Here is a 26403-nt window from a genome sequence, read left to right on the forward strand (position 1 = left end):
GGAAAAACAATGAGTGAGTCTTTCCTCTTGTTCCATTAACAAACAATAGTTTTCCTAAAGTGAAATTTATGCCAAAAAGTGGAACGGAGGAAAATGCATTCAAAGCGTTCCAACCCTACCTTTTCTTTAGCATTGGTGAACCGAAAATAATTTATAAGGAATGAACTATGCAGTGTAAACTAATGAAACCTCATGCATATACTCTACATGTTGGTGGATGCAAATATGGCATTTTTCAAAATCAACCTTTTTTGCAGAAATTTTTCTGGGTAGTGTCTCCCCTTAAGAAGAAGCTGAGTTGGGTCTCTAATTAGGGCTTGCTTAGACATGCTTTTTAATTATTTGGAGTTGGCTCGGGAGACTAGTGATACAAGGTGTTTCGAATGAAGAGGGATTTGCATTCTTTTGCATCGGTGTTATGCACTGGCCGAACTGGCGGCTTTTTCAAGGGCAGGTTTTGTGGGCTAGGTAGTCTTGACTGTGGTGCAGCAAATCTTGGTAAGTGAGCTAATCTCTCGAGCATTCGGCTGCACGAGACACCAGGGGAAGTGAACAGTGCACCGAGGACATATTGCTGCCGTTATTCGTCTTGACCGTCAAAGTTGTGACGAATGAAACATGTCGAAGGAATTTGCTTTAGTAGTAGCATCAGGCTCGAGTAAATACTTAGTCTAAAAAGAGCCACATTTTTTAAACCTTGCGCTCACGATTTTTGCATGTGAATACAATCACTGTTTGAAATGACTGCGAGTAACTTCTGAAATTTGACCTCTCGAGTACAGGCGCAAGTACAAAATGCCCCAGTTTTCTACTTGGGCATCCAAATAATTAAATGTTTTGGAAAGGCAAAAGTGTGAAAGTCTGTTTGGGACAAGGTACTCATTTCTTCTTTTCTTTTTCTAGGAACCTACTCTGAAAAAGTGGAAGGATGTCCGGTGGAAGTTGTGGTCTGTCGATTTTGTGGGCTGTACGAAGTATGAGCCCCCGTCAGAAGAGGAAGTTGCCCGGGTGAGATTTGCCTTTTCGTCCTCACATTGGGAAGATTTATAAAGCCCCGGTGTAACCAATGTTGCACGTTACAAAAAGCACAATTTATCTCAACTATGGAGAAAAAAAAAAAGTAAAAGTAACGCAACTTTTCCTTTCGGAGCGGTACCATTGTTGCTTAGTAAAACAATTCATCTTGATAGAACAACATAAGCATTAGTTATTCGACTCCACTCGCATGATATGCAGAAGTCTGGTAGGCATCAGCTGGTTAAAAAGTAGAGGCATACAAATGTACGAAGATCAAAATAATGGTCTGCAAAATTCGATTTTCAGACAGAAGACACAGAATTCACACTGCCTTATTAGTTCCACTAATTGGTTTAGTGGAAATCCAGGGAGTATATTTCTTCGTGGGTCGGACAGTTTTCCTCCTGACGTCTGTTCCTGTTCTGCTCCTGTGTAACAATTTCACAACCACAGTTTATTTACCGAGCGAGCCGCGACAACTGTTGTGACTTACATTTAAATGTGGATTCAGCGTATTGCTTTCGTGCAATCTTTTTCTCAGTCCAGGGAGGACGGTGCACCGCTTTCCCTGGTGTAATGCTTTGAATCTCACGCTTGGGTTTCTTCCCTTTGCAGCTGTTAGATGCTCAAGATATATGTGTAAAGCCGGATAAGCCAGTCGAAGACACGAGGAGGTGCATTCTGTGCCACGTCGTTGGAGATGGAGAAACAAATGGGCCGGCCAGGTGGGTTTCCCTCTTGGATGCACTTGATGCGGTGCCTAGCGCGTCTTCCACCGGCTTACTTACCGCGTCCTCGTTAGCGGCCCCTCGATTTCCGCCAGACGACGTCACATTTGTTTCGTGCCGTTGCTCGTTGCAATCCCGACAGTGATGTGGCGGCGGGGACGGATGTGGCAGATGCCTGTTCTTCTGTAGGCCCCTCTCTGGCGTGACAGTGCACAAAAGTTTCGGCAGCTATGAGTTGGGACACCGTGATGACGGCGACACTCGAGTTCGCTCGTCTCTTTTGCGAGAACTCGTACGACCGACTGCTGGGACGCCAACCTCCGACGGCATGACGTGCAGGGGATTTGTGACGTGATTTGTAGCTACTTGGGAACCATTTTTGGTGCGTGGGTGGTACAGAACGCTAAACGTACCGGTTGAAGACCTGTTCCGGACACCACGCTTTTGATGAGAGCCGAGAGCGTAAGCTTCTCGAGAAGTGCGAGAGAATGGAATGCGAACGGTAAAGTTTGTAGTTGAATGTGGCGTGTTATATAGAAACACGAATACTACAAAGGGTTTAAAGGAGTAGGTCCTGTCCTTTGTCACACGCGTTTATTGTTTTTACCGTGTTTTCAGATATAATTGCTCGTGTTTTCAAATATAATATCAGGGAATGAAACGAGGAAATTTGTGCTTAGTTTCTCGTGCTTTGAAGAGTAGATTCAGTACAGCTGGATGCTGTAACCTCATTAATTTTAATATTTGAATAGTTTAGCCAGCTGCCATGGTCTGACCATGCCCCGTAAAAGTCTATGTATTAACAGGCTCAATAATTATCCCACGAATCGGCTCTCTTACCGACAATTCAAACTGCATGCTGCCTTGCACGGCTGCACTGGCCATGCTACCTAGTGCTACATAGTACAAATCCCCCCCCCTCCCGATTCACAGGGTTTATCCTTGTCCATTAATTTATTTATCACTAAGAGCTGCACTTTTCTTTCGTTGTCATCCAAGTCTGAGGTACGTTGCAGGCAGTCCTAAGCTACGAGCTGCGCTACCCTGCCGTTTCACGATGTTGCGATCGGTTTGAGAAAAGTACCGCGCCATACCCTCGAGGAAAGACTAGAGTATCTGTTTGAAGAAGTCAACACAGGGAAGGCGAGCAAGTTTAGGATCCGCAAGGACCATGAGATCCCCAAGAGCATGTCGTCGACACACGTGATGCCCCTCGCGGCGGTGCGTGTGCTGCACTTGTTCTCTAGTAAGCTTTTGGGGGAGGGAAGGCCACATGCACACGGTGGTGGCTTTGGGACGTGCTCTTGCTTAATTAGCGTTCTTGCGAGAAGAGCATGTTTTAAAGCTGGGAACACAATCTAGGTTGTGGTTGTTGCCTTTGGTGCCCTATCAGCTTCCAGGAAGAGGAGAAAACACGTGTGCGTTTTGTTGTCTGCCTTGCCTTCTGAAATAATGACCGTTACTCTCGAAAAAAGAAGTAGAAGGTGATTACGGGTCTTTTTGGCTAATAAAAGGTGGCACTTCAGAGCATTGCCAGGTTTATCCGGTGCCGAATATATCGTATTTACCCGAAAATAGGTCAGCCCCTATTTATTGAACCCCCCCGAGAATAAAAACAAAATAATTCGAATATGGGTTGACCTTCTTTTTTTTTTTTTTTTTAGGAACAGGGGAAAGTAAGGGCAGGAGAAAGAAACAAACCTTTATTTACAGCACTCTCGGCTAAATCGCAGGGCGATGCCAAAAACTTAATCATCGTCAGAACTTCCGGACATGTCATCGTCGTCCGAAGTTTCGTCAGCTTGGTAGACATCCTCGCAAATTCGCAACAATACCTCACCGACACCTTGTGAAATGACACTGCGCAAGACGAAACAAAAGAAGGTGGACACGGGCGAAGCAACGAAAGACCAAATACAAATACGCGAGCAACGCCGGAGTCGCCGTGAGCAACACGCATGCCGCCGCAAGCAACAAGCTAAAATAACCCCCCCCCTTTTTTTTTTGTGCACCTTTGCAAGGGAGAGGAATGGAGGGTAAGGTGCATGGCGCATCGCGGTCCTCTCCCTCCCCTTCCCCAGCAAAAGGAACGCTACAGGTGCGATGGCGAACCCGATGGTGAAACCCGACGCCGGAGGGATGTGCGCCAGCGGCGGCCATAGCGGGGGGGGTGGGGGGGTTGGTTGGTTGTCGGTTGCTGCTGTTTCAGTTGTTTTCGTGCACCAGAAGCTTTTTGAAACCAGAAGCGGCGCGGCTCTACGGCAACGCCGGCTCGGTGATTCGATAGCTTCATGCCCTCGGTAGGGTCGCAAAATTTGATAGCGAATGTAGGTAAAAATTCTTTAATCACGATTATAGGTCGACCTTTAATTTTTGACATTTCCGAAAAAAAAAAAAAAAAAGGTTGACTTATATTTGATTAAATACGGTAGCCCTTTTTCTTCGACTTTCGTGTGTCCAAATAAAACTTTTTTTGACATCCTTGTAAAATTTTAATGAATGGGCTTTTACCGTACCATTTCAAAATTTTTTTGTTGTTTTATAATTTTATATTACATATTGGGAAGAGTGCAACAGATTTCGGCTCATCCGGCTGAGACTTCTTCATTCACTCCCTGCTTCAGGGGCTTCCACATTCATTATTTTTATCTAGTTTTATCATTTTTCTATTAAAAAAAAAACGTATTGTAGCGACATTCCCTTCAACCATGCAGAAGTGTGCAAATGATTTGACTATTGCTCCTGGCCTCGGCATTTCATTGCGGCGACGAGCGCAAAAGAAAGCCGAGACAAAGGGGAGAGACAAGCACTCTAAAGCAGACGTTCGTCTGGACTTCCTTCTCGCCGCATTCATTACTTGTTGCTCGGGCAAAAGAAATTATGTTGCTCGCCGTCGCACTCGGAAAGTGTAGGTTGTTTTTTCGATACCGAGAAGAGTAACAAAATACGAGTGACGCGCAACAAGAGCCGAGACATAGAGGAAGGACAATTACCTTGGGACAAACGTTTGTCCCGAATTCCTTTGCTGCACCCCGTGGAAACATCTCTCACTCCTGCCCCGGCTCCTCTTGATGCCACTACACCGGGGGTCTTCTCGCTCAGGCTGCTGAACCTGGACGTGGACATGTGGGTGCACCTGAACTGCGCCCTGTGGTCCCAGGAGGTGTACGAGACGGTCAACGGGGCCCTGATGAACGTGGCGTCGGCCTGCCGCCGCGCCGTGCTGCTCACCTGCTGCTGCTGCCAACGCACGGGGGCTTCGCTGCGCTGCTTCCGGCTGCGCTGCACCGCCGCCTACCACTTCCCCTGTGCCGCCAAGGATGGCTGCTCCTTCTTCAAGGACAAGGCAAGGAAGGCTCCCCTTCCCCCCCCCCCCTCTGCCTCCTGCAGAGTTACGGAGGGCACCGATCTGAATCCGTGGCTTTTCTCGCAGACCATCCTGTGTCCCCAGCACACGCCTCGTGTCCCGAACCTCGAGAATGTCCTCGAGTCTGTGGCCGTCTTCCGGAGGGTATACATAAACCGTGACGAGCACAAACAAGTCGCCAGGTGAGCACTGCTGTGCAACGTGGCGTTTTGGAATTGAATACCACTATACCTTATTTCGCTAAGTGTGGGTCGATTCCTTACTAAAAACTTGCTCACAATATTAAAAATGTATTCGAATATAGGTCAACCCTTTCACCGGTGTCAGCTTGTGCAGCAAGTCAAGGCCATCATTGCGATTTTGCAAGTGAGAAGCTAAACATTATAAGGAGACGCTTCAAAATGGCAGGATTGCTGCCGTTGTGACAAGAGAGAATGAGTCTCTTCAATTTCTAATGAGGTCATATAAGAATTGCGTCAACCAGAAGCCTCACATTGCGCCGCTTGCATCAACCTTCCCTGCTTTGGGCCCATGTTCAGACATTTTGCTTACCATTATAGGTTGACCTCTTTAATGCGAAAGCATTATCTGTCTCATGGAGCGAGCCGACGTCATCAGCTTTGAAACCATGTAAAACAGCACCTTAATGAAATCACGTGCAAAGCTAGCCAACGGCACCTTTTACAGTTCGGTCCCATTGGCTGGCGTGCGTCAATGAGGCTCCCATTGGCCGCTGCGCGTCAGTTTGTGTGGTGTCATCCTTACTGTGTTATCACACTGTTGTGTTATCACTGATCACCGCGTTCGCTCGCCTCTTATCGGCTGTACGGCATGTGGCAATATATACGGTGCATGGAATAAATTAAAGGGATCGTTCTGCTGGGAACTACCTTGCTGTCTGTTCCTTCCTTGCGCTGCAAGGTACACGACAGTTTGAACGATCGCCCACCCAATGGCACTGTGTGTCCACGAGGCAGCGGCTCCACCGTTCCACGTCCAAGGTCAGCGCATTGCACACCGCAGATTAAAGAAGGGAGCGAAGAGCGGCATGCGTGCTTTTGCATTCACATATCATAGGAAGTGCTTAGGTGTACCTCGAGCCTTTTTGGTTACGATTTATAGGTTGACCCCTAATTTTAATATTTGGAGAAAAAATTCCGAGGACACCTAAGCACTTTTTATGAATGCGAAAGCATTAATGTCGTTCTTCCACTCCCTTAGTTCGTCTTTGGTGGCGTGGACGGCCACGTTTCGCTTACTGCCGAGGTTGCGACTGCCGAAAATATAGATGCTTCAGGCACCGCCATGTTCCTCAGTGCCGAGAGGAGCAGAAGTGATCGCAGCGCCGGCAGGGAGTGCAGCGGTGCGCCGCGTAGGCCACCTTAGCTCACTGGTGATTGCTGCGCCGGTGGGTGGGGCAGCGGCGGGAGTGCGAAGCTCGGCGTGGCGCGTGCTAAAGTCCCGTGTCCTCTCATCATCATCGTCACCCTAGCTGCGGGTACCGGTTGACAACAATAGACCTGAAAGTGTAACGTCAGGCCTAACGTCAGGTCAGCGCATACCCACGTTCCCCCCCCCTCATGTAAAATAGCTGCGCATACCGGTTGACGTCGGACCTCAAAGCGTAACAATAGGTCTAACGTTGGGCCTAAAGCCAGGCCAGCGCATAGCCGCCAGCAGTTCGGCTGGCTCCTTAGCAACGATGACGCCGTTGGCTATGGAGCCACATGACACGTCGCAGCCAATGGGAATTTAGTAGGGATGGGCAAATATTCGGTTATTCCGAATAGCCCATCGAATTCTGTTCTATTCGGCATTCGCCTCGAATCGAATTGAAGTATTCGACAAAATCGAATTATTCGAAAATATTGAATTATTCGACCTTTCCGAATACTCGGGCTTTGATTTCCGGCCAGGTGGCGCAAGCGTCCGACCATTTCGTGCACCCGAACTCAGTACACACCTGGCGACCGATCGCCAGCTACATCACTTCTGCCAAATCAACGGTCAAAATGGCGTCGATGGCGTGCTCTTCAGAGCGCGACCGGCTTTGTTCAGAGCCCTGCGAACGCGATTCTCAGTCCACCGCCTCGTGCTCGACGTACGCCAACCCGATTTGGAGCTTTTACTCCAAGCTCTCCGAAAAGGGTGCCGCACGCTGCGAAGCCTGTGGATCAATTTTGAAGACTCCCACCGGGACGACCACGACGTTGGTCACTCATCTGAAGAGGCATCCTGGCAAGTACAAAGCCTACCAGGTTCAGCGTCAGCGGAACCAGCGCCTGACCACAAGAAAAGATGAAACGAAACCAAATTCATCTCAGTCATCGGTGGCTACCGTCTTCAAACCAAAGCTACAACCAACGGCGCCGAAGGCAAAGGAAATGACCAAGAAAATCGCCACGTTCATCGCTCGTGCCTTCCAGCCGTACAGCGTGGTTGAAGACGAAAGTTTCATTGACATGATCAGGTATGCGATTCCTGAGTATGTTGTTCCGTCGCGGAAAACGTTTTCAAGAACTGTCATTCCAGACTTGTACGCTGCGAAAAAATCTGAACTGAAAAAGCGTATTCGAGCCATCTTCGAAGGCGCAGTCGAGTGTTACACGTTAACAACTGATGGGTGGACTTCGAGAGCGGGCGACAGTTACGTGTGCGTGACCGTTCACGTACTGGATGAAGACTTCGTGCAGCACGTGTACGCTTTAGCCTGCAAGGAAATGCCTGAAGAGCACACCGCAGAGAACGTTTTGCGCTTCCTCCGGACAGTCGTTGAAGAGTGGGATCTTCCTGACAACATCCCTATCTTTGTCGTCACGGACAATGCAAGGAATTTTGTTTCAGCCGTCGCTAGGTCGCCGTGGTTGGGCCTCCAGTGCTTTGCCCACACGCTGCAACTGTGCATTAACGACGCAAAAAAAGAAGTTGCTATCTTCTCTCAGCTTTGTGCAAAAGCAAGATGCATTGTGGGGCACTACAAAAGAAGCGCACGAGCTCGCGGGCGACTCATCGAGATCCAGAAGGACATGCACATGAATGCTCTGGAAGTGGTCCAGGATGTCCCCACTCGTTGGAATAGCGAACATTCAATGATGGAAAGATTGGTGAAACTGCGTGCCCCTATTTCTGCAGAACTTTCAGAGTCGGATTCCGTGGAGAACTTAAGCACAAAAGAATGGAAACTAATGGCTGCTGTAGTAAAAGTATTGCAGCCCCTGCAACAGGCCACGGCAGAGTTGTCGGCTGATAGGTATCCCACGCTTTCACAAGTGATTCCATTGCTTCACTGTACACATGTCGTGCTTCAAGAGCACAAAACCGGAGGTGAAGAAGCAGCACCATTTGCTTACAGTCTTGCACGCAGTCTCGCTACAAGGTTTCCTGATCTGAAAATGTCCCCTGTGCCTGCACTTGCAATGCTGATCGACCCACGGTATAAGAACATTTGCTACCTCACAGAGAGTGAAAAGAAATGGGCAAGGGCTTTGCTCACGACAACAGCAGAAGAGCTTGCGCCAGCACAGCAGGAGCATGTTCCAGACTCTCCCAGCAGTGCAGGCCCAAGTCACAGTGCAACCACTTCAAGTACAGTGTGGGCTGTTTTTGCCTCTTTAAGCTCCAGTGCACACCAGGAGACTGCACATCAACCTGCTGCTGGACAAGTGACCGACTACCTAAGTGCCCCTCTGTTACCTCGCTCAGCTAGGCCACTGGAGTGGTGGAAGACTCGTGGTAGTCATTTGTACCCAGGCCTAGTCAAGGTTGCTCAGAAGTACCTGTCCATACCTGCCACGCAAACAAGGAGTGAGAGACTGTTCTCAACAGCAGGCAATGTGGTGAGCAGCAGGCGGGAGTTGCTTCTCACGGAACATGTAGAGCAACTTGTCTTTCTTCATGACAATCTGTAACTGATAAAAAAAAAAAGACTTCCGACACAAGATGTGCCACTTCTAATAAAAAGTTATATCAAAGCTGATGTGCACCAACATTTTTCTAGCGTACGAAAAGGTTTAATGAAGTACTAGAACATGCAAATTTGCAAGTATTGCAGGAACACTTGAAATTAACAATTGCAGTACTTCTAATACCAAATAAGGGCAAATATAAAACTATAGTTCAAGCCTATCTTGGTATTTGTTGCTTGTATTATTCGAACTATTCGATTCGAAATTATTCGGCCAAAATCAATATTCGCTTCGAATTCGATTCGGACTCAAAATCCACTATTCGCCCATGCCTAGAATTTAGGTGTCGTTTCGCTTAGCCAATAGGAATTTACGTGCCGTTTTTCGCTGCTTCAGGCAACGCCGGCTTCACTCCATGAGACAGTTAATGCTTTCACATTAATTGTCCCATGCCTGCCTACCGTAAAATACCGCGCATTTGCCCATTCCACATTAAGCGTCTATTACCAAATTTGTGAGATCTAAGGGAATACGTACAGTACATTTATACGTAAAATTCATGACCGAACAAGCGCCCATCCCCCATTTTCTTGCGATTATCTCCAAAATTTGAGTGGGCGCTTGCCCGGTATTTTACAGTAGGTATATTTAAGAGGCAACACTGCTTCTAGAGCTTTTTTATATAACTTGCGATTCAATTCAAATGAAATTTACACAGTTTATCTGCCATTACAATCTGACTATAAATATGTACTTGGTTTTGATGTAACCTAATTAGTTTTGTTAAAATTGAAAATTTCATCTTGTAGACTTTAAGATGGGGAGCAATGAAAAGATTTTGTTGTCTTCGTCCATTTTTTTATTGTTCCCATCTTAGGGTCTACAAGGTGTTGATTCATTACCAGCTCACCTGCACTCTATCACTGCTTGAAAATTTCATTTGCAAAGATTATGGGAAGCATTAAGACATATTAAAATATTGAAATCAGCAAAAAAAAAAAATATCAGTAAACTAAAAGGTCTGTGGAATTTATTAAAGCATATATAAAAACTCTATGATGATTTCTAAGTCTTTTAGGAAATTTTACAGTTTCAAAATACTAATTTATTGCAGGATGCCTAACAGTCGCCTAAAAAAAGTCTGATACCATATTTAATATATTTATAGCCCTCATTGCATATGTCCTACCAGCGAAAGAAAAAATTGCAAAGATTGGAAATGTGCAAGTGGAGATATGGCTTTTATAAAATAGTGAAGTGTGTAAATCGTTCGATCAGGAATAATAACAAAAAATCCACAGACCTATTTTACTTTGTTACCAAGACAATGTTGCAAGATAAGAGTGTCTTATATAATGAAAACCCTTTAGGACAATATGGTAAGTGGCTGCCAGTCTTCAAAAAAACACAATTTCAAAAATGTGTTTTCTTAGTATATTTTTGGCTTAAAGAGCAGCGTTGCCCCTTAAATAATTACAGTAGTCCCGAAATTTATGCAATGTCCGTGAGTGGTTCTAAGATTCGTGACTGAGCTTCTTAATGATTCTCAAGTGCATTTTGGCTGTTGCTAACAGTGTTTTAGCCATCCTTAAAGCTGGGTGCAAGGCCCAACAGGACGCTCTCTTGATCTCCTTTATGCGGGGGTTAGCTCCCAGACCCGCTCCTCTTGGGCAAGCAATAGGAAAGAGTGCAAGGAGGACACTGGGGAAGAGTTTTGTTCTGAGCAGAAAACTGTTTTGCAGGTTGGCTTTTAAGCTGGAGGTTAGGTTAGGTTTTGGATCGTAGACATTGTGGACGATGTTCCTCATTTTCACGGTGGAATGGTCTTTGTTTTTCAGCATGATTCATAAGGGGGAGCAGAATCTTCTTCGAGTGGGCAGCCTCATTTTCCTCAGTGTTGGGCAGCTGCTGCCACACCAGCTGCAGAGTTTCCACACACCAAACTGCATCTACCCTGTGAGTGGGACCATGCTCTACCATTCTCTGCCCCTGAAAACATTATTGAGAGCCTACCGTGCATGCTAAATGCCCAAAAGGCTGGGAGTAGAGGAATGTTTCTTTCACGCACTTCAATTCTCGTTTAAAGCAAATGCATCACGTTCACCACAGCAGTGGCTGTATCATTGAACTTCAGTCGCACGTGTGCAGCCAAGGCACAGCTAAATTGAGGGCATCGCATTCTTTCTTGGGGCAGTGCAATCGAGTGAGAAGAGATTGTTTCGTGATTCTTACTCTGTCTGCAAGTAAACGCAGGCTGTCTGTCGCCGTAGTCTTTTCTGGGAAGCAGAAGTGATAACAGTTTACCCAGCGCGTTACGTTGGGGCCGATCTTGAGCAGCAACTGGGAAGAATGCAGGGGTTCCCTGTGGACGTGCAGGTGGGCTTCAAGGTGGTGCGCATCTACTGGAGCATGCACAAGCTGGGTGCCCGCAGCCGCTACACGTGCAGCATCCACGACGTGGACGGCCAGCCCCAGTTCCAAGTGCGAGTCTCCAGTGGCGGACACGAGAAGATCCTGTCGCACCGCACTCCCAAGGGTAGGTACCGGACCTACGGCGAGGAGAACCGCCCAACGAGCTACGCTTTGAGCGTCGCCGGTCTGTTCCTCAATGGGACAACTCAGGCGATGCCGTTTTGTGTTGGCGTGAACCGTTTTTAACTTTTGCGGAAGATAGAGAAGCAGGTCCTACATTTCGGGTAAATGGGCCACCATGATTGTGATCACCAACATGGCCGAAATGCAGTTACTTAAAAGCATAGCTTCTTCGGTGACTTCAGAGGCGAGAACCTGCGTACACAAATGTGTGGCAGCTTGAACAAATTGGCTCTGGTTCTGAGGGCTGTCTTTTTCCTGCTCTGCTTCTTGATAGTCTTTTTCATTTAATTTTGTTTTCTTTTTATTTGGGGCTTGAAGGCATTACAGAGAGGAGTAGGCACTGTAACATAAACATAAAACATTAAAAAAAAAAAGGCAAACATACAAAATTAGTATGAAACATCATTTAGCAAATTGGTACCGTGTTTGCTCGAGTAACAGCCACACCTCTTATGAACAAGGCCCTTGCTTGTACTTGCCTGCAGAGCACAAGTACAGCCAGTCATTGTGTTCTGCATAAAAAATGCAGCGAGTAACAAGGTCGAGAACACAATTCTCCGTAAAAGTGGGGTATGAGCAGATCGCTTTTTTGCATGAAGGCATTATCTCTGTCCAGCAAATCGCTGCCATTTTTCATGCCGATCGCCCTGATTCACTATCCTCTTTGCCTGCGGGTAAGCAGACCCACAGGCTTCGCTCGTGGAGAACACAGCTATTACTCGAGCAAATGCGGTAATTGCAATTCTAAAATCAGCGGTGTTAGTAATTGAAACTGCGACTGCGGGAAGTCAATTGAAGTCGGAGGTAAGGAGGAGGCATTAAGAGTAGATGCGCTGCAGTGGGGAATTCTAACTTTTAGTCGATGATTGGTGCGGGATGATATGCAAGATGGTTCTGAGAACAGTGCTTGGCTTATCCTTTCTTTGTCCTAAACTCTATCCAACTGGAAGCAACTGGATGTGCAAAACCAGTTCTCTGTGTAGTCTTAGCAATCTGCCTAGCGAAGTATGTTTTTTTATATATAATGACGGCGAGACCTGTGCGTGCAAATGCCATAGCACAACTGCTCCGTACAAAAAAAAAAAAAATTACGCATTTTAGTTTAATGTATTTGAGTGGTGATAAAGAGCAAAATGAAAGTGCAGTGCTGGCATCTTTCTAAAATGTGCAGTGCGTAAGCTTAAACAGCGGGAAGTTATAGTCAGTCACAGTAGGTGTCTAGTGGCTGTCGACAAGAAATTTAGCCAGCGCAGTACAATTGCTAGTCTGATGTCCTTAGGGTGCATCGCGTAGCAGTGATATACGTACGATCGGACACCTGTACAACGCTCATCCCGATCGAAACAGACGGGGGTGGAGATCGAAGCCAGGATCCCAGTGTTCTGCGGCGCGAGCTTTCGCTCCGTGTGCTCTGAGCTGCTGTGTGCCTTGCTTCTGCCGTCTGAGGTGCAAGGAACGTTCTCTCTGCTCAGGCCCCTTGTAATTCCATCTCTCGACACTCCTCGCCAACTCGGCCCCCTTGGGCTTTGGAATGCGTGAAGTTGAGCGTCCATTGTTTCCCTCTCTCGTCGGCAGGGGTGTGGCAAAAGGTGCTGCAGCCCATCGAGAACTTCCGCCGGGAGGCCCAGGCCATCAAGGTCTTCTCTAACTTCATCACAGGGGAAGACCTGTTTGGGCTGACAGAGGCCGCCATCGTGAGGATCACCGAGTCGGTCAGTGCTCAGTTGTAACCTGGGCATGTCCCGCCTGTTGCGCCGTTCTGTCATTTCGGGGATGAGTTGTGCAAGGGGCTAGGTGAGCCGCAATACAGTCGACTCTCGGCAGGTCAAAGCTCACTGGGACAGCAACGAGCTGCATATTAAGCGAGCTTCGAACTAAGAAGAGCATGCTCAAACCGCAAGTTTTTAGCACTTTGTTTAGTTGAAAGAAAAGTTATTTACTGTGTTCAATGCGGTTTTTTGCGTCGGTGGCACTCGGCAGGGGAACTGACATTTTCTAATATTATTGAACAATTAATTTTTGTAACTCGTGGACTTTTTTTTATCACACAAACTATTTACGCCAAGAGTGTAGTTGACAGTAGACCAGCATATCACCCGGTTTATATACCGTTCGTGATTTTGTAATTATTTTTGTAATTTTTGTAACTTTCGGACTCGGCTGTATTAGTATTATTCTCCTTTATTCTTTCTAATTTCCTTTTTCTATTTTTCTGTTTTTCTTTTCTTTTTTTTCACCTTTCCTCCTTTTGCTTTGTCTTTCTCCTTTTCTTCCTTTCTCTTGATTGTTGGGCTGGTAACCTATTCCCTGGAGTCAAAGAAGAGGAAGTTTGAAATACAAATAAGTTGATAGTTCAGCGCTGCACGAGTGTATATTTGTGTGGGTGTTTGGATTTTGAGTAACTGTCGACCTGTGCGCTGGTTCGTAATTATCCTTAGCATAACCATGATGTGTTTGTTGACATTAATTTTTTTGATGGTGAAAAAGGTCTCCAAGGGCTGGGTAAATCCGTGTGATCGACTTTGTTGGCCGTGCGTGTTGCACGGTCACGCTGCAAGGACGGTGCCATGATTCGTGCGCCCGCCCAATGCCATGCTTGGCTTTGCTTGGCTGCTTAGCCGGTTTGGCTACCTGGCGGCTGAGCTGTGCACCACGCTTGTTCCCTCCTTTCCCAACGGCGTACGCAGTCGACAAAAGCGATAAAGTGTGCATGGTCGCCTTTCGTATTAACCAGACCCCAAGGTGAAACATTGAATTACCACCTTTTTTTTTTACAGCGGAGCTGTTAAGAAGTAGGTTCCCCAAAATCGTGTCCGCCGAGTTAGAAACGATGGCACCGAACTCTGGATAGCTACTGCCATCTATGAGCGACGATGGCAACCAGACAACTGGTTGCTGCCGTCGCTCATAGATGGCGGCAACCTTTCGTCGGAGGAAGAAGAGCGGAAGCGGAACGAGCGGCGACATGCGCAGCAGCACGAATGGTTCTGCAACCGCCACGAAGCCGCTATCGCCTAAAGTTCCACTGAGTCAAGTGCTTCAGATTTCCTTGCGAAAGAAGAGCAAATCGCTTGCCTGGAAAGCCACCGCCGAGAACAGAAGCTATAGCTCCGCTGCTCTTCCTTCTTCGCCAGATTGGAAAGGTTGAAAGATTTTTTTTTCATAAACTTGCGTATGATTGCCATGACCACACCCATTTTGCAAACTAACCAAAAATTCGATTAAAGCGACTTTGAATTGCTGAGAGTCAGTTGGCTGTAGTATCACATTCATCTATGGAGGGCAAACAATGTTTGTAAGAGGTGCATGCCATTGCCTTTTGAAAACACCTGTTTTTGCAGGTGGGGTGCTTTTGGGTCTATACAAGCAAACACTTACCTGCATGTTCTGGCTTGTTCTCTCTCATTTGTGAGCATGGCCAGGTTAAGCGGTCCCAGTGTTCCAAGTATTATCTGCACAAGTCGCTGACCTCTCCCTGCTTGTGCCCTCCAGCTTCCTGGTGTGGACACCCTGAATGACTACAACTTCCGGTACGGACGGTCGCCACTGCTGGAGCTTCCACTGGCCATCAACCCCACGGGGTGCGCCCGTTCCGAGCCCAAGCTGCGCACCCATTTCAAGAGGTGGGTGCATTCTGGATGCTTGTTGCTCCTGTTTCTGAGGCTGGTAACTAACATAGTTCCTGATCAATACCCCTGGAGATGCAGCTGCATCTTTGATTAAGTTCCCGTTGAAGTCTGTTCTGAGGCTCTGTCTTGTTTATTGTATAAACCTGCCTAGAAGAAATTTCTGGAGTCATTTCTTATTTCCCTGCGGAAAAACGAAGTGTAAGAAACCATTGCCATCAATAGGCTGGTAATTCTGGTTGGTGCATTATGGAAGATTAAACATTGCAGGTGAAGTGGTCTAGTGAACTCTTCAGTCTTTTTGACTCTGGTTTCTGATCTATCCATTAGGGCTGTCGTTTTCTAATAGATGAGAGGACAGATCTCCGTCACTGCATCGCATTATAAGCATGGTACCGTATTTACTCGATTCTAAGCACCCCCTTCTTATCACACTCGCAATGTTCAAAGAGGAAGGGTGCTTAGATTCGGAACATGCCCCAAAAATACGAAATTTGCACAAGAAATATGAATTTATTATAGTCAAAATGAAAAAATAAATGTTCTAAAGGAAATAAATAAAGTAAAGACTGGAGAGTAGCCCGCTTGCCATCAGTTTGCACCACGGTCGACTAGTCACTCTCGTGACTAGTCTTTTGAAGATGATGTAGGGCGCAAGTTTCCGACCGTCGGCTGTGATGCACAGCGTTACGGTCACCCTTTGCTTCTCATAGCCAGTCGTACGCACTTTTACTTCTCGGGCGCCTACTTTGTTCACGGTGCACGTCCTTGGCATGTCAATGTGCCCGAGTCCATAGCGAGATTCGCGACGCAGCCTCATCACATAACGTTGGAAGTTGACAAGCTTGTCCTCAAAGTCCACTGGTAGCTTCTGGCAGATAGTTGTGCGGCGTCTCAAAGAAAAACCGTTCCTCTTCATCATTCGCTTCACCCAGCCTCGGCTTGCGCAGAACGTCGCACTCTGAACTGTTCAGCAGCGCTGTGATTTCCGTTGTCTTCCGCGCAAGAAATAACCGTTCTCTCGAACTTCATCGTGTATCAAGTTCTCTTCTCACTCACTCATGATGGACGACTTCCGCAAAACACGTGCACACAGTGAACGAAATACGATCGCGAGGCCAACGCGGACGAATAGGCTTAACAGACTAAACAACCGACTGCAACGAGCGCAAGGAGACCAAACAGACAAAACATCTTCGATAGGGGGTACGGCAACTCACCCCCTTTCGCAACCTGCACAAATGCGAAAGGGGAAAATGGTGGCATATGTGCTGCCATCTATTAACTGACATTAACTGACATTGAAACCAAGCACCAGCGGCTGTTCCCGACTCCGGCGCTCGGCGATACCGGCGTCTCCGATCTCAAATTTCTTGTTGGGAGAGGGATGCTTACATTTGCATGCAAACTTTCTTTCAGGTGTTTATGTTCGAAAGTGTGGGTGGTGCTTAGAATCGCGAAAATACAGTATATTTGGTTCTGTCATAAACTTCTAGCATTGCATAAATATGCAGTCAGTTAAGGGTGAGGAACAGTGGTACATTTGTGTCTTTTTTGTACCTTCACTGCGCGGGTGTTTCCTCGCGCTGCGCTTCCCAGTACGGAAGCTGACACGGCGGGGGTGCATGGCCGAGCGCACTTCGAACGAAAGGCACACCACTGCTGCCGCTCGTGGGAAAAGTCCGTGGCCCGGCGTTAAAGGACAACTCCGCTCAATTCCAAAAAATTTAGGCTTACATGTGATTCAAATTCACAAAGCACTACTAAACAACTCTACGTCTTCGGATTCGCGAAATGTGGAATATTATTTGTGTAATCCTAATTTAAACATCAGCTGATACCGAAACCGTAACTTCGGTTGCGTCAGGCAACATTGGTCTCGGGTCGTCAAAGTCATGGCCACGTCATGTCGAACCACGTGGTCTTGTGACGTTCGGGAGGGAGCGAGGGACAGGAGACACAACGCGGGCAGGTTGCTTCACATGGCGTGGACGGTGATGGCCCGGGGGAGAGGGGGAAGGGGAGAAGACGAAAGAGAAGGGGAGCAGAGAAACAGACCGATAAGCGCGTAGGGCAGCGCAAACTAGCGCATTTGCGTTACGGTGATCACGTGAACGCCCAGTCAGCCAACACCGGGAGGAGAAACTCAAAACGTCATCGTTCGATTTCGCTCTGAGAAGTAAAAACAAGCAAAACGTGAGAATGACGTAGTCATGCCTCTGACGTAGTGGCTCAATGTCGGCTGCTCCAACTCCATGGCATTGACTGCGCTGATGATTGCGCCTCGCGCCGCACGCTAGAGTTGGCAGATTTCGGCGACTTGGCTCGCTTAAAGGTTTGCTGGCCAGTTTATTAAATATATAAACGGAATTAGATTGTGATATTTGACATGGGGTCTTCCTATATGATACTGAAGAGGGCTACATAGTTTTCTAAATATCAAAAATGAAGCGGAGTGGCCCTTTAAGAAAGCACATTTGTGCCGTGCCTTGCCTTCCCCACAGGCCCCACACACTGCACACGAGCAACACGTCTCGGCTGTCCCTGCAGACGACGGGCAGCGGCAGTGGGGGCAGCTGCCTGGGTGCCGAGGCCAGCTCTCCTTACACCAAGCACTTTGTGCACTCCAAGTCGTCACAGTACCGCCGCATGAAGACCGACTGGCGCAACAACGTGTACCTGGCTCGCTCGCGCATCCAGGGTCTTGGCTTGTATGCCACCCGGGACATCGAGAAGCACACCATGGTCATCGAGTACATCGGTCAGCTTATCCGCAACGAGATCGCCGAACGCAACGAGGCCATCTACGAGGCACAGGTGACTTGTACTTTCTTCTCCGAGGTCCCTCGAGCACGGCGCTTGAGGAGGCCAGGAACTTAGACCTGGAGTTCTCGAACCCTCTAGTTTTTTTTGTAATACCGGCCAGCTTTCATTGATAGCTGGGGAACGAACTTTGAGCACAGTGCTTTTTAGACCAGGAGTTCTCAAAGCCTTTGATACCTGTGTGCTTTCAGTGATGGCTGGGGAACCCCTTGACCCTTGTTGGCAAGTATTACAGAGCCCTAGAATTTGTTTATTTATTTTATTTCATGCTGCGGATGAATGGGCGGTTCAAGCAAGAATGGCAGAAAGTAAAAAAAGACAGCGAGGCTCCTACAAGATCACAGAACAGTCGGAACATTGCAAAAAGCATGTGCAAGTGGGCACCGTCACTGTAGAAATTATAAAAGCAGAAAGAAAAGATTAAATAAAGCAGATGTGCACTGTCACTGGAGAAACATCAACAGTGGGCTGACTAGAAGGCAAAATAAAATAAAATAAATGAAATAATGATAATGCGTGCACTAAGGAATCATTAGTTTGTAACTGTACATCAATGTCTGGCTCAGGTACGCAAAGATACAGTATTCTCGTGATAATTCAAACTTTGTTGTACTTGTTAATTCAAACAATTCTCAAAATTTTCGTTGTCCGGCTAACTTTTTAATGTATTCATAAGCCGCTTAATTTGAACGGCATTTTCGTGCAATGCATACTTTTTGTTCTCGCGGCCCCATTGAGTGCGCTTCTTTCCGAGCACCGTGCACTGCAGATAGGCAACACCCGCGCAGCTTGCACTCAACGGGGCTCAAGCAGGGCACAGATAAGCCATGAAACGGGTACCACATGGAAATTTCCATAGCAACTTGCACGGACGCTGTGACGTGGCGGCATGGCATTGGTCCACATCACAGCGTCCGTGCAAGTTGTTATGAAAACTGCCACACGGTGCCCGTTTTCATTGCTCATGTTTTCCCTGATTAATAGTGCAGATTAGACAACTTCTTAGCCTGATGAAGAAACTTAATTTTGTTTTGAGTTGTCATGTGCTGTCTAAACAGTCCACGATAAACAACAATTTTGGAGATAAAGAAACTTATGTCATACATTTCACAAATCTTTCATGTGTCGCATAGCTGCTTATAATCAATCAGTAGGTCTATGTAGAGAAAATCATCAAATATCTGCTTTTGTATGTGTAGCCGTTCATATGGCAATCATAACTTTATCTTGCATCATATTTAGATTAATTTCTGATAACTCAAACTCCCGATAATTCAAACAAAATTGAGTTTGAATTAATGAGAGTCTACTGTAATGCTTAGGCTGGGAAAACACTACTTAGGGGTCGGGTCGATTGAGAGGAATGGATGCTCGAAGGATTTGGGGAATATACTCGTGGGTTTCTGGAACCTGGTTTGAAGATCATTGTTTTACTATAGTGCAGCCTTCTCCTCTGGACCAAAGAACCTATGATTTTTGTTTTCATATGCTTCTTCATAATTGACATAGTGTACTCTTTCTAATTTTCAATTGATGTGCCAAATGCACATAAAAGGAAGGATAGGACATCTTGGAACAGTAGTTTTGTAGTATTCTTTACACATGTAAGGGATTAGGAGCTGATTTCACTATGGGCGGCATTGCCCCCCGTGTATGACCTCAAACTGGCTGTTTTAGCTGGTTGTCATCTATCGAGGGGTTCTTCCTGCCATCGGTGTCATAAAGCAGTGCAGAAGCCTACAGACCTTGTAAACTGTAATGCACATTTGACATTTGCATTTGGCGCATAGTTTTGACTCATAGTTATGCATTGGTGCAAGGGTCTCAAACACATGGCCCGCAAGCAACCAGCTACAAGTCCCGGTTCCGATGTCTCGAGTGCTAGAAATAACATGCGCTATAGTGATCTTTTCTCGCTGATTCATTTTCGCTCGAAGAGTAGCTCTGTTTGTTTAACATATTCACATCGTTTATACTTATCTGTGTTCATTTGCCTTTTGTTTCGCTTTATCTTTCGCTTCCCAGCTTTATGTATGCTTGGGAGAAGAGCGTGTTGGTTTAAGTCATGGATGAAGAAAGAATAAAACAATTAAAACAGGGACAACACAACCACATCTTTCAACTAGCAACAGACGAGTAAACTTTCAACAGCGAGCAGCCAACTATATGCAGTAGGAGTAGGGGAGAGAAAGGGGAGAGAAGGAAAGATAAGAACCGCGAAGTGCAAGTCAGGGTGGTAGGGTTATCTCGGATTTTAAAAATTCAACCTCAGTCTTCGTCAGCAGGAGGCAAGGGTTAGACACGTTGTTTTTTGCTGTGGTCATGGCGAATGATTCTAAGATTTCCCTGCCGAATCTGCTGTCATGCCCCCCAGGATTTTTGTGTCATCAAAGAGGGGATGACAACGCAAACACGAACGGGCATGTATGACTATGGGATGATAAGAATCTGGAGAGGCCTTAGAAACTTCTTTGTGATGTTCGCGGAGTCTGTGATTGGTGCATCTGCCTGTCTGTCCTATGTATTGATGGCCTCAGCTCAAGGGGATGGAGTAAACTTTCTTCTCTTTGCATGGAATGAATTTCTTTTCGTGTTTGACAGTGCAGCCAATCGGAATCCGGTTGTTGTTCACAACTCAGTCAACAAGTGAACAACTCTGTCAACAAGTGAACAACAACCGGATTCCGATTGGCTGCACTGTCAAACACGAAAAGAAATTCATTCCATGCAAAGAGAAGAAAGTTTACTCCATCCCCTTGAGCTGAGGCCATCAATACATAGGACAGACAGGCAGATGCACCAATCACAGACTCCGCGAACATCACAAAGAAGTTTCTAAGGCCTCTCCAGATTCTTATCATCCCATAGTCATACATGCCCGTTCGTGTTTGCGTTGTCATCCCCTCTTTGATGACACAAAAATCCTGGGGGGGCATGACAGCAGATTCGGCAGGGAAATCTTAGAATCATTCGCCATGACCACAGCAAAAAACAACGTGTCTAACCCTTGCCTCCTGCTGACGAAGACTGAGGTTGAATGTTTAAAATCCGAGATAACCCTACCACCCTGACTTGCACTTCGCGGTTCTTATCTTTCCTTCTCTCCCCCTTCTCTCCCCTACTCCTACTGGGTATAGTCGGCTGCTCGCTGTTGAAAATTTACTCGTCTGTTGCTAGTTGAAAGATGTGGTTGTGTTCCTGTTTTAATTGTTTTATTCTTTCTTCATCCATGAGCTTTAAGTAATGTACAACAATTCCGCGAACTCTCAATCAGCAGGCACAACTGCCAAAAATAAAGCTGCAAATTCCAAATTCTCGCTAAAAAAAAAAAATTACCTATTGCCAGTAAAAGAAAAGTATTTGTTGAGAGTGTTGTAATAAAAATTGCCAGGAAAGCAAGAACTGTTAAATTAACTGATTGTTTTTTTAAGGTACATGTTGAGCTTGGTTAATTACTGAATGAATTGAGCAGTGGGCACAACAGTGTGCTTGCTCTCTTGATCTAATAAAGATACCAGCATGTTGGTGAGGCGGTGTCATTTTAATTCTTGTCATCACATCAGGGACTTAATCTGGACAGTTGGCGAGAAAGTAGACGAGAAATCGGGCGGCCATGATTGAACAACGTTACTCTTGATTTTGGCGCCGGCCAATCATAGCCACCGGATTTCTTGCCAACTTTTTCGTCGAGTGCCCAGATCAGGGCCTCAGGTCAGGGACCAAAGTGATTATATAAACAAATCAAATTTAAAGATGTCACTGGCAAAATTGTGAATTTACAAAAAGCATAGAGCATGAAGTCTCTTCTCTTTTGAAATCTTTTCAACCCCCCCCCCCCCCCTACGGCCTTTGACCTTTCCGGGGTGGGCTATCTGGCCCCCACACTCAATGAGTTTGACGCCCCTGATCTATCGGATAGCTTTCAAGTTTAATTTTCTTTTCCCCTAGTCCCAATTTTTTCGTGCTGTAAGCCAGTAAATATTTAATGACAGATTTGTTTACGCGAGCGTGCTTGCCTCATCATCACCGACGGGCAGCTTTTGTTCTTCCCAACTTTGTTTTTTTTCGGCAGATGGCCGAGCTTCACGACTCGACGGCGACGCACCTCGTTGTTTTGTGGGAGACCGTTTAAACTCCGCTTTCGTGTTGTTGGGAACGAAGTTTGGGGTGTGGGCACCGAACCGCCACACACTCTTTGCCTTTCGTTAGTTGGGGGGTTTTCAGATTTTCAATCTTGTAAAAAGTCACGCACATACCATGGAGTGTTTGGAAGATGGTTATGTATCAACGAATAGCTCATATTTTCTCAAATAGTGCTTAATACTGGACTTTGCTTGGGTAGAGGAACGACCGAGGAAATTTGGGAACCCAAGGAACCCTAGAGGATACTCTAGGGTACTCCCGAGTTCCTAGGAACCCTGTTGGAGAATGCTAGTTTGTGCATTTTGTGCTCGACGAAGCTTCGACCCGATACACGGCAGAACGGTGTGCCTGACCCGCCCCGTGGCGGTGCTTGCCCTTGCAGAACCGTGGTGTGTACATGTTCCGGCTGGAGGAGAACCGGGTGGTGGACGCCACCCTAAGTGGGGGCCTGGCCCGCTACATGAACCACTCGTGCAACCCAAACTGCGTGGCCGAGGTGGTCCAGATCGACCGGGAGAACAAGATCCTGATCATCGCCAACCGCCGCATCTCGCGAGGAGAGGAGGTGGGGCCTGCCTCCAACCAGGGGGCCACACTCGCGCAAAACGCAGCCTGCGCGCGGCAGAAAGTTGATGAAGTGGTGTGAATGAGACGAGGACAAACAAACTCACGTGCACGATGAGGACTGGTGCCAACTTCCGACCGAATTTATTGTAACGCCAATCCAAGCAGTATGTACCGACGTTTGCGTGACGGTGGGATTGGATAAAACCGTAGAGAAAAGATGTTACTTTGTTAGTAAGATGTACGGAAGGCATTCCAATGCACTTGTCACTAGCTCTCAACAAAAGTCCTCATCGTGCATACGCTTCTTTCGTCGTCTCGTGTCGTTTGCGCCACGCTATTTAATTAGTTTTCATTGTGAACCAACTATGGGGCCCGATCCAAAGTCACGATTCTCATAACAGCACGCTCCGAAGCTTTATAAACTGCGCTAGTTATATTGATGACTTGTGATGAGTAGAGTCCCGCATATCCCCGCGAGCATCTGCACCAAGAATGCTTGGACGCAGGTTCGAATTCGTAGAATTTTGCGAATAACCGACGGGACATGGATGTGCCAAGCTGCGGATTCAATTTGGTTGGGATCCTCAACGTGCACAGATTTTAATTGGGATGTAAAGTGTTTTAGATACGAAAGGTTGTAGTTGCTCATGACGAAAGTACTTGACGCCATAATAGCGGTGTCTCTCATACCTTAAAGTCTATGTTTGCATCTCAGTAAAATATGAATTAGGTTTGTTTTATTTATCAGAACAACCTGCAAGTCCTTTTAAAGCTTCAGAAATTGTGCCCTCCAACATGGGAAACTACTTTGATCGCAGAATATTGTCTTGCATTACTCCTGTTGCCCTTTCTTGGATGATAATCCCTACGCCTTTGCCAGTGATTTTCTTCAGGTGCTGGTCTTGTACGATACTTTCGACAACTAGTACCGTCTCTAACACTGCATTATTGTTGCCATAGATGGTTGTGAAAGGAAAAAGCATGAAATGTATGACCTTGGGGAGGTATAATTTACGTAAGCTTATATGCAGCACAAGTGCTACATCAAAACTTAAAAGAGTGACATAAAAAACATTTTATGTAACTCTTTACAAATTAAGGACAAAGTTTGCGGGTATGGCTGAGATGCAGAGACAAAGTCTGCGGATGCTAAAATTACTATCCTCGAAGGTCCCTAATCATGAGTGAACTAGCGCCTGCGAACGCTGTATACTCTTATTCTTCCTGGCTTTGTACAGCTGTTATAGGAAGTTGCAGTTTGCTAGGTAATTTTATGCCAGCGTCTAATCCTTCCTGATAATGATAATTTTTTTTTTTGTAATATTTCCCAAAAAATTATATACATAAAAATATTTGTATGCTAAATGTCGCATCCACAATTGTAAGTTCATGGCTGTTCCAGTAGAAGACTGTAAAGGGCACCTAAGCAACTTGATCCTGAGGGCTTTGTTGGTTGTGGACATTATCAGGGTGTCTGGTGACCGGGAATTGTCAGGGAAATTTTAATTACCGGGAAAAATCAGGGAATTGCCAGGGAATTTGTCAAAAGCGAGCCCAGTCGGGGGAAGTGAGCCGGAAACGCCATCAAGGGCCTTGAGCAAAGACTTGAGGACTTGGGGGCAGAAATATAGGCAATAAATTTTGCTTAGAGTGAGGCGTGGGCTCTGCTCCCCCGATGTAGAGTGTGCTACCCGATGCAAAGGGAATCGACAAATCCAGTCGAAGCCATGAATTGGATTGAGAGTGCGACACTAAGCTAGATCCAGTTAGAGCTACTGGATTTAGTAACAAATGGGAAAGCCGCAGACTCCAATTTAATCCAAGCCTTAAGACGAAAGTATCCAAAAGTGCATCTGGCGGCCATGTTGCCATTTGGTTATTGACGTGTGGTTGAGCGCCGTGTTTTCATCGTGTTTCCGGAAGTGGCCTCTTCACTGACGATGTCCGCGGCAAGAAAGTGCTTATTTAATTCGGACCGGACGAACCCAAATATTTTGGAATATGCAAGTTAGATTAGGCCCGTGCAAAATAATCCTTATTGTGCTCAGTGCCCAATGCCTTGTGTTGTAATGGTCTTGTATATTTAACCGCCTCTAGAGTGGTCAGGGGATTTCACCTGAAATTGTGAGGGAAAACCTGGAAAAGTCAGGGAATTTTAAAAGAATAATTTGCTAGACACCCTGATTATGCAGAAATGAGGCGTGCAGCAACAGAAGTTTGAATTTGTTTCGATGTCATTTTGTCAATGGGTTCTCTTGTCATCCACATACTTTTTTTCCCCGCCAGCAGTTATGAAGGTGCTGCATGCTACCTCTGCTGTTCGAGACTCCAATCTATCAAAAAATGACAGTGGCCTCCAGCCATGAAGTTTGTGTTCTAAATTTTGTCACATACATATATATCAAGCGTTTGGAGGATGTTAACTTGGCGAATGATTTGTTTGTTTCAGCTGACCTACGATTACAAGTTTGACGTGGAGGACGACCAGCACAAGATTCCGTGCATGTGTGGTGCTCCCAACTGCCGCAAGTGGATGAACTGAGCCATTTTGTTTTTGACGTATGCAATTATTTACAAGAGGGGTTTTAGTTTGTTCAGCTGCCACGCTGTGCTCCCAGCCTCTGGGCATGGGACGTTGTAAATGTCGGTATTTTATGTACAGCACCTTTTTTGTTACTGTTGGAATTCTGGATAGTTGGTTATGTTTTGCCCTATTATATTTACCCCCTTTTTCTGTTCCGTTGATACTGGGAGCCGATGTAAGTGTGTGCTGCCAGTAGATGGCAATGATACAACTGTCTTGTTTTTTCTAGCGGTTATGTAAATTTTATAAATAGAAAATCGAATGGCACCATCTCTCCGAATCGTGCAGCCCCATTACGAGTTCTCAGACTGTGCGGCATGTACTGAAACCATTTTGTCTCCGTTGTTGTATGTTTGATGAACTTGACACGCATCATGTATAGAAACGCCGTCAAGAAACCTGTAGTGCAATACATGTTTATAAAACAATGAACTATGACTGGATTTTACATTTGCTTATTGTTTTACTGACTGATTGTCAATCATTGTGCATCTCTGAGGTAAGTTGTCTTTTGTACTACCCTCACAGCACGCACAAAATGTGAAATTGAGCACATAATTAGCTGTATTGAAAACAAGTTCATATCGAATGTTTTATTATTTTGGACTGATTTTGGGTTCCATATTTTTTTTCATTTTTCTCAGGGCCCGAAGGCATTACAGGGGGGAGTGGGCGGTCAACACATAAAAGTAACATAGTTGAACGAGGCAAAAAAATACAACATAAACACACACACACACAGAAAACAAAACACGTGCTATGCATCATCTGTTAAAAAGTCGGTGGGGGATCGGTGGCCGAGTGGTCTAGCGCACACCAGCTCGGAGCACGTGGAGCGAAAGCTCGCGCTGCAGAACCCAGGGATCCTGGGTTCGAGCCCGACCCCTGCCCGTTTCGATCTGGATGAGCATCGTACCGGCGTGCGGTCGTGTATCACTACTGCGTGATGCACGTTAAAGACCCCAGGCTAGCGGCTGTACCGCACTGGCTAAATTTCTCATCTACAGCTGGGAGACTCGTCGCCCCTGTGAGGCAGACCAAGTTCTAG

General features: G+C 46.3%; 1 protein-coding gene across 1 annotated transcript in view; it reads left to right on the forward strand.

Annotated features, from left to right (window-relative positions):
- LOC8043310 (histone-lysine N-methyltransferase 2D) overlaps positions 1-25803 on the forward strand; it is a 113284-nt gene extending 87481 nt beyond the window's left edge. Inside the window, exons 27-37 of the mRNA XM_042289590.1 lie at positions 904-1008; positions 1633-1742; positions 4848-5091; positions 5179-5294; positions 10856-10973; positions 11394-11553; positions 13188-13324; positions 15105-15235; positions 17743-18055; positions 22587-22769; positions 25221-25803. Coding sequence (XP_042145524.1) covers positions 904-1008; positions 1633-1742; positions 4848-5091; positions 5179-5294; positions 10856-10973; positions 11394-11553; positions 13188-13324; positions 15105-15235; positions 17743-18055; positions 22587-22769; positions 25221-25313 — 1710 coding nt within the window. The 3' untranslated portion in view covers positions 25314-25803. The remainder of the gene's footprint in view (positions 1-903; positions 1009-1632; positions 1743-4847; positions 5092-5178; positions 5295-10855; positions 10974-11393; positions 11554-13187; positions 13325-15104; positions 15236-17742; positions 18056-22586; positions 22770-25220) is intronic.
- The last annotated feature ends 600 nt before the right edge of the window (positions 25804-26403 follow it).

The sequence above is a fragment of the Ixodes scapularis genome, unplaced genomic scaffold (genome assembly GCF_016920785.2).
Source record: "Ixodes scapularis isolate PalLabHiFi unplaced genomic scaffold, ASM1692078v2 PGA_scaffold0__279_contigs__length_252992795, whole genome shotgun sequence".
Taxonomy (NCBI): domain Eukaryota; kingdom Metazoa; phylum Arthropoda; class Arachnida; order Ixodida; family Ixodidae; genus Ixodes; species Ixodes scapularis.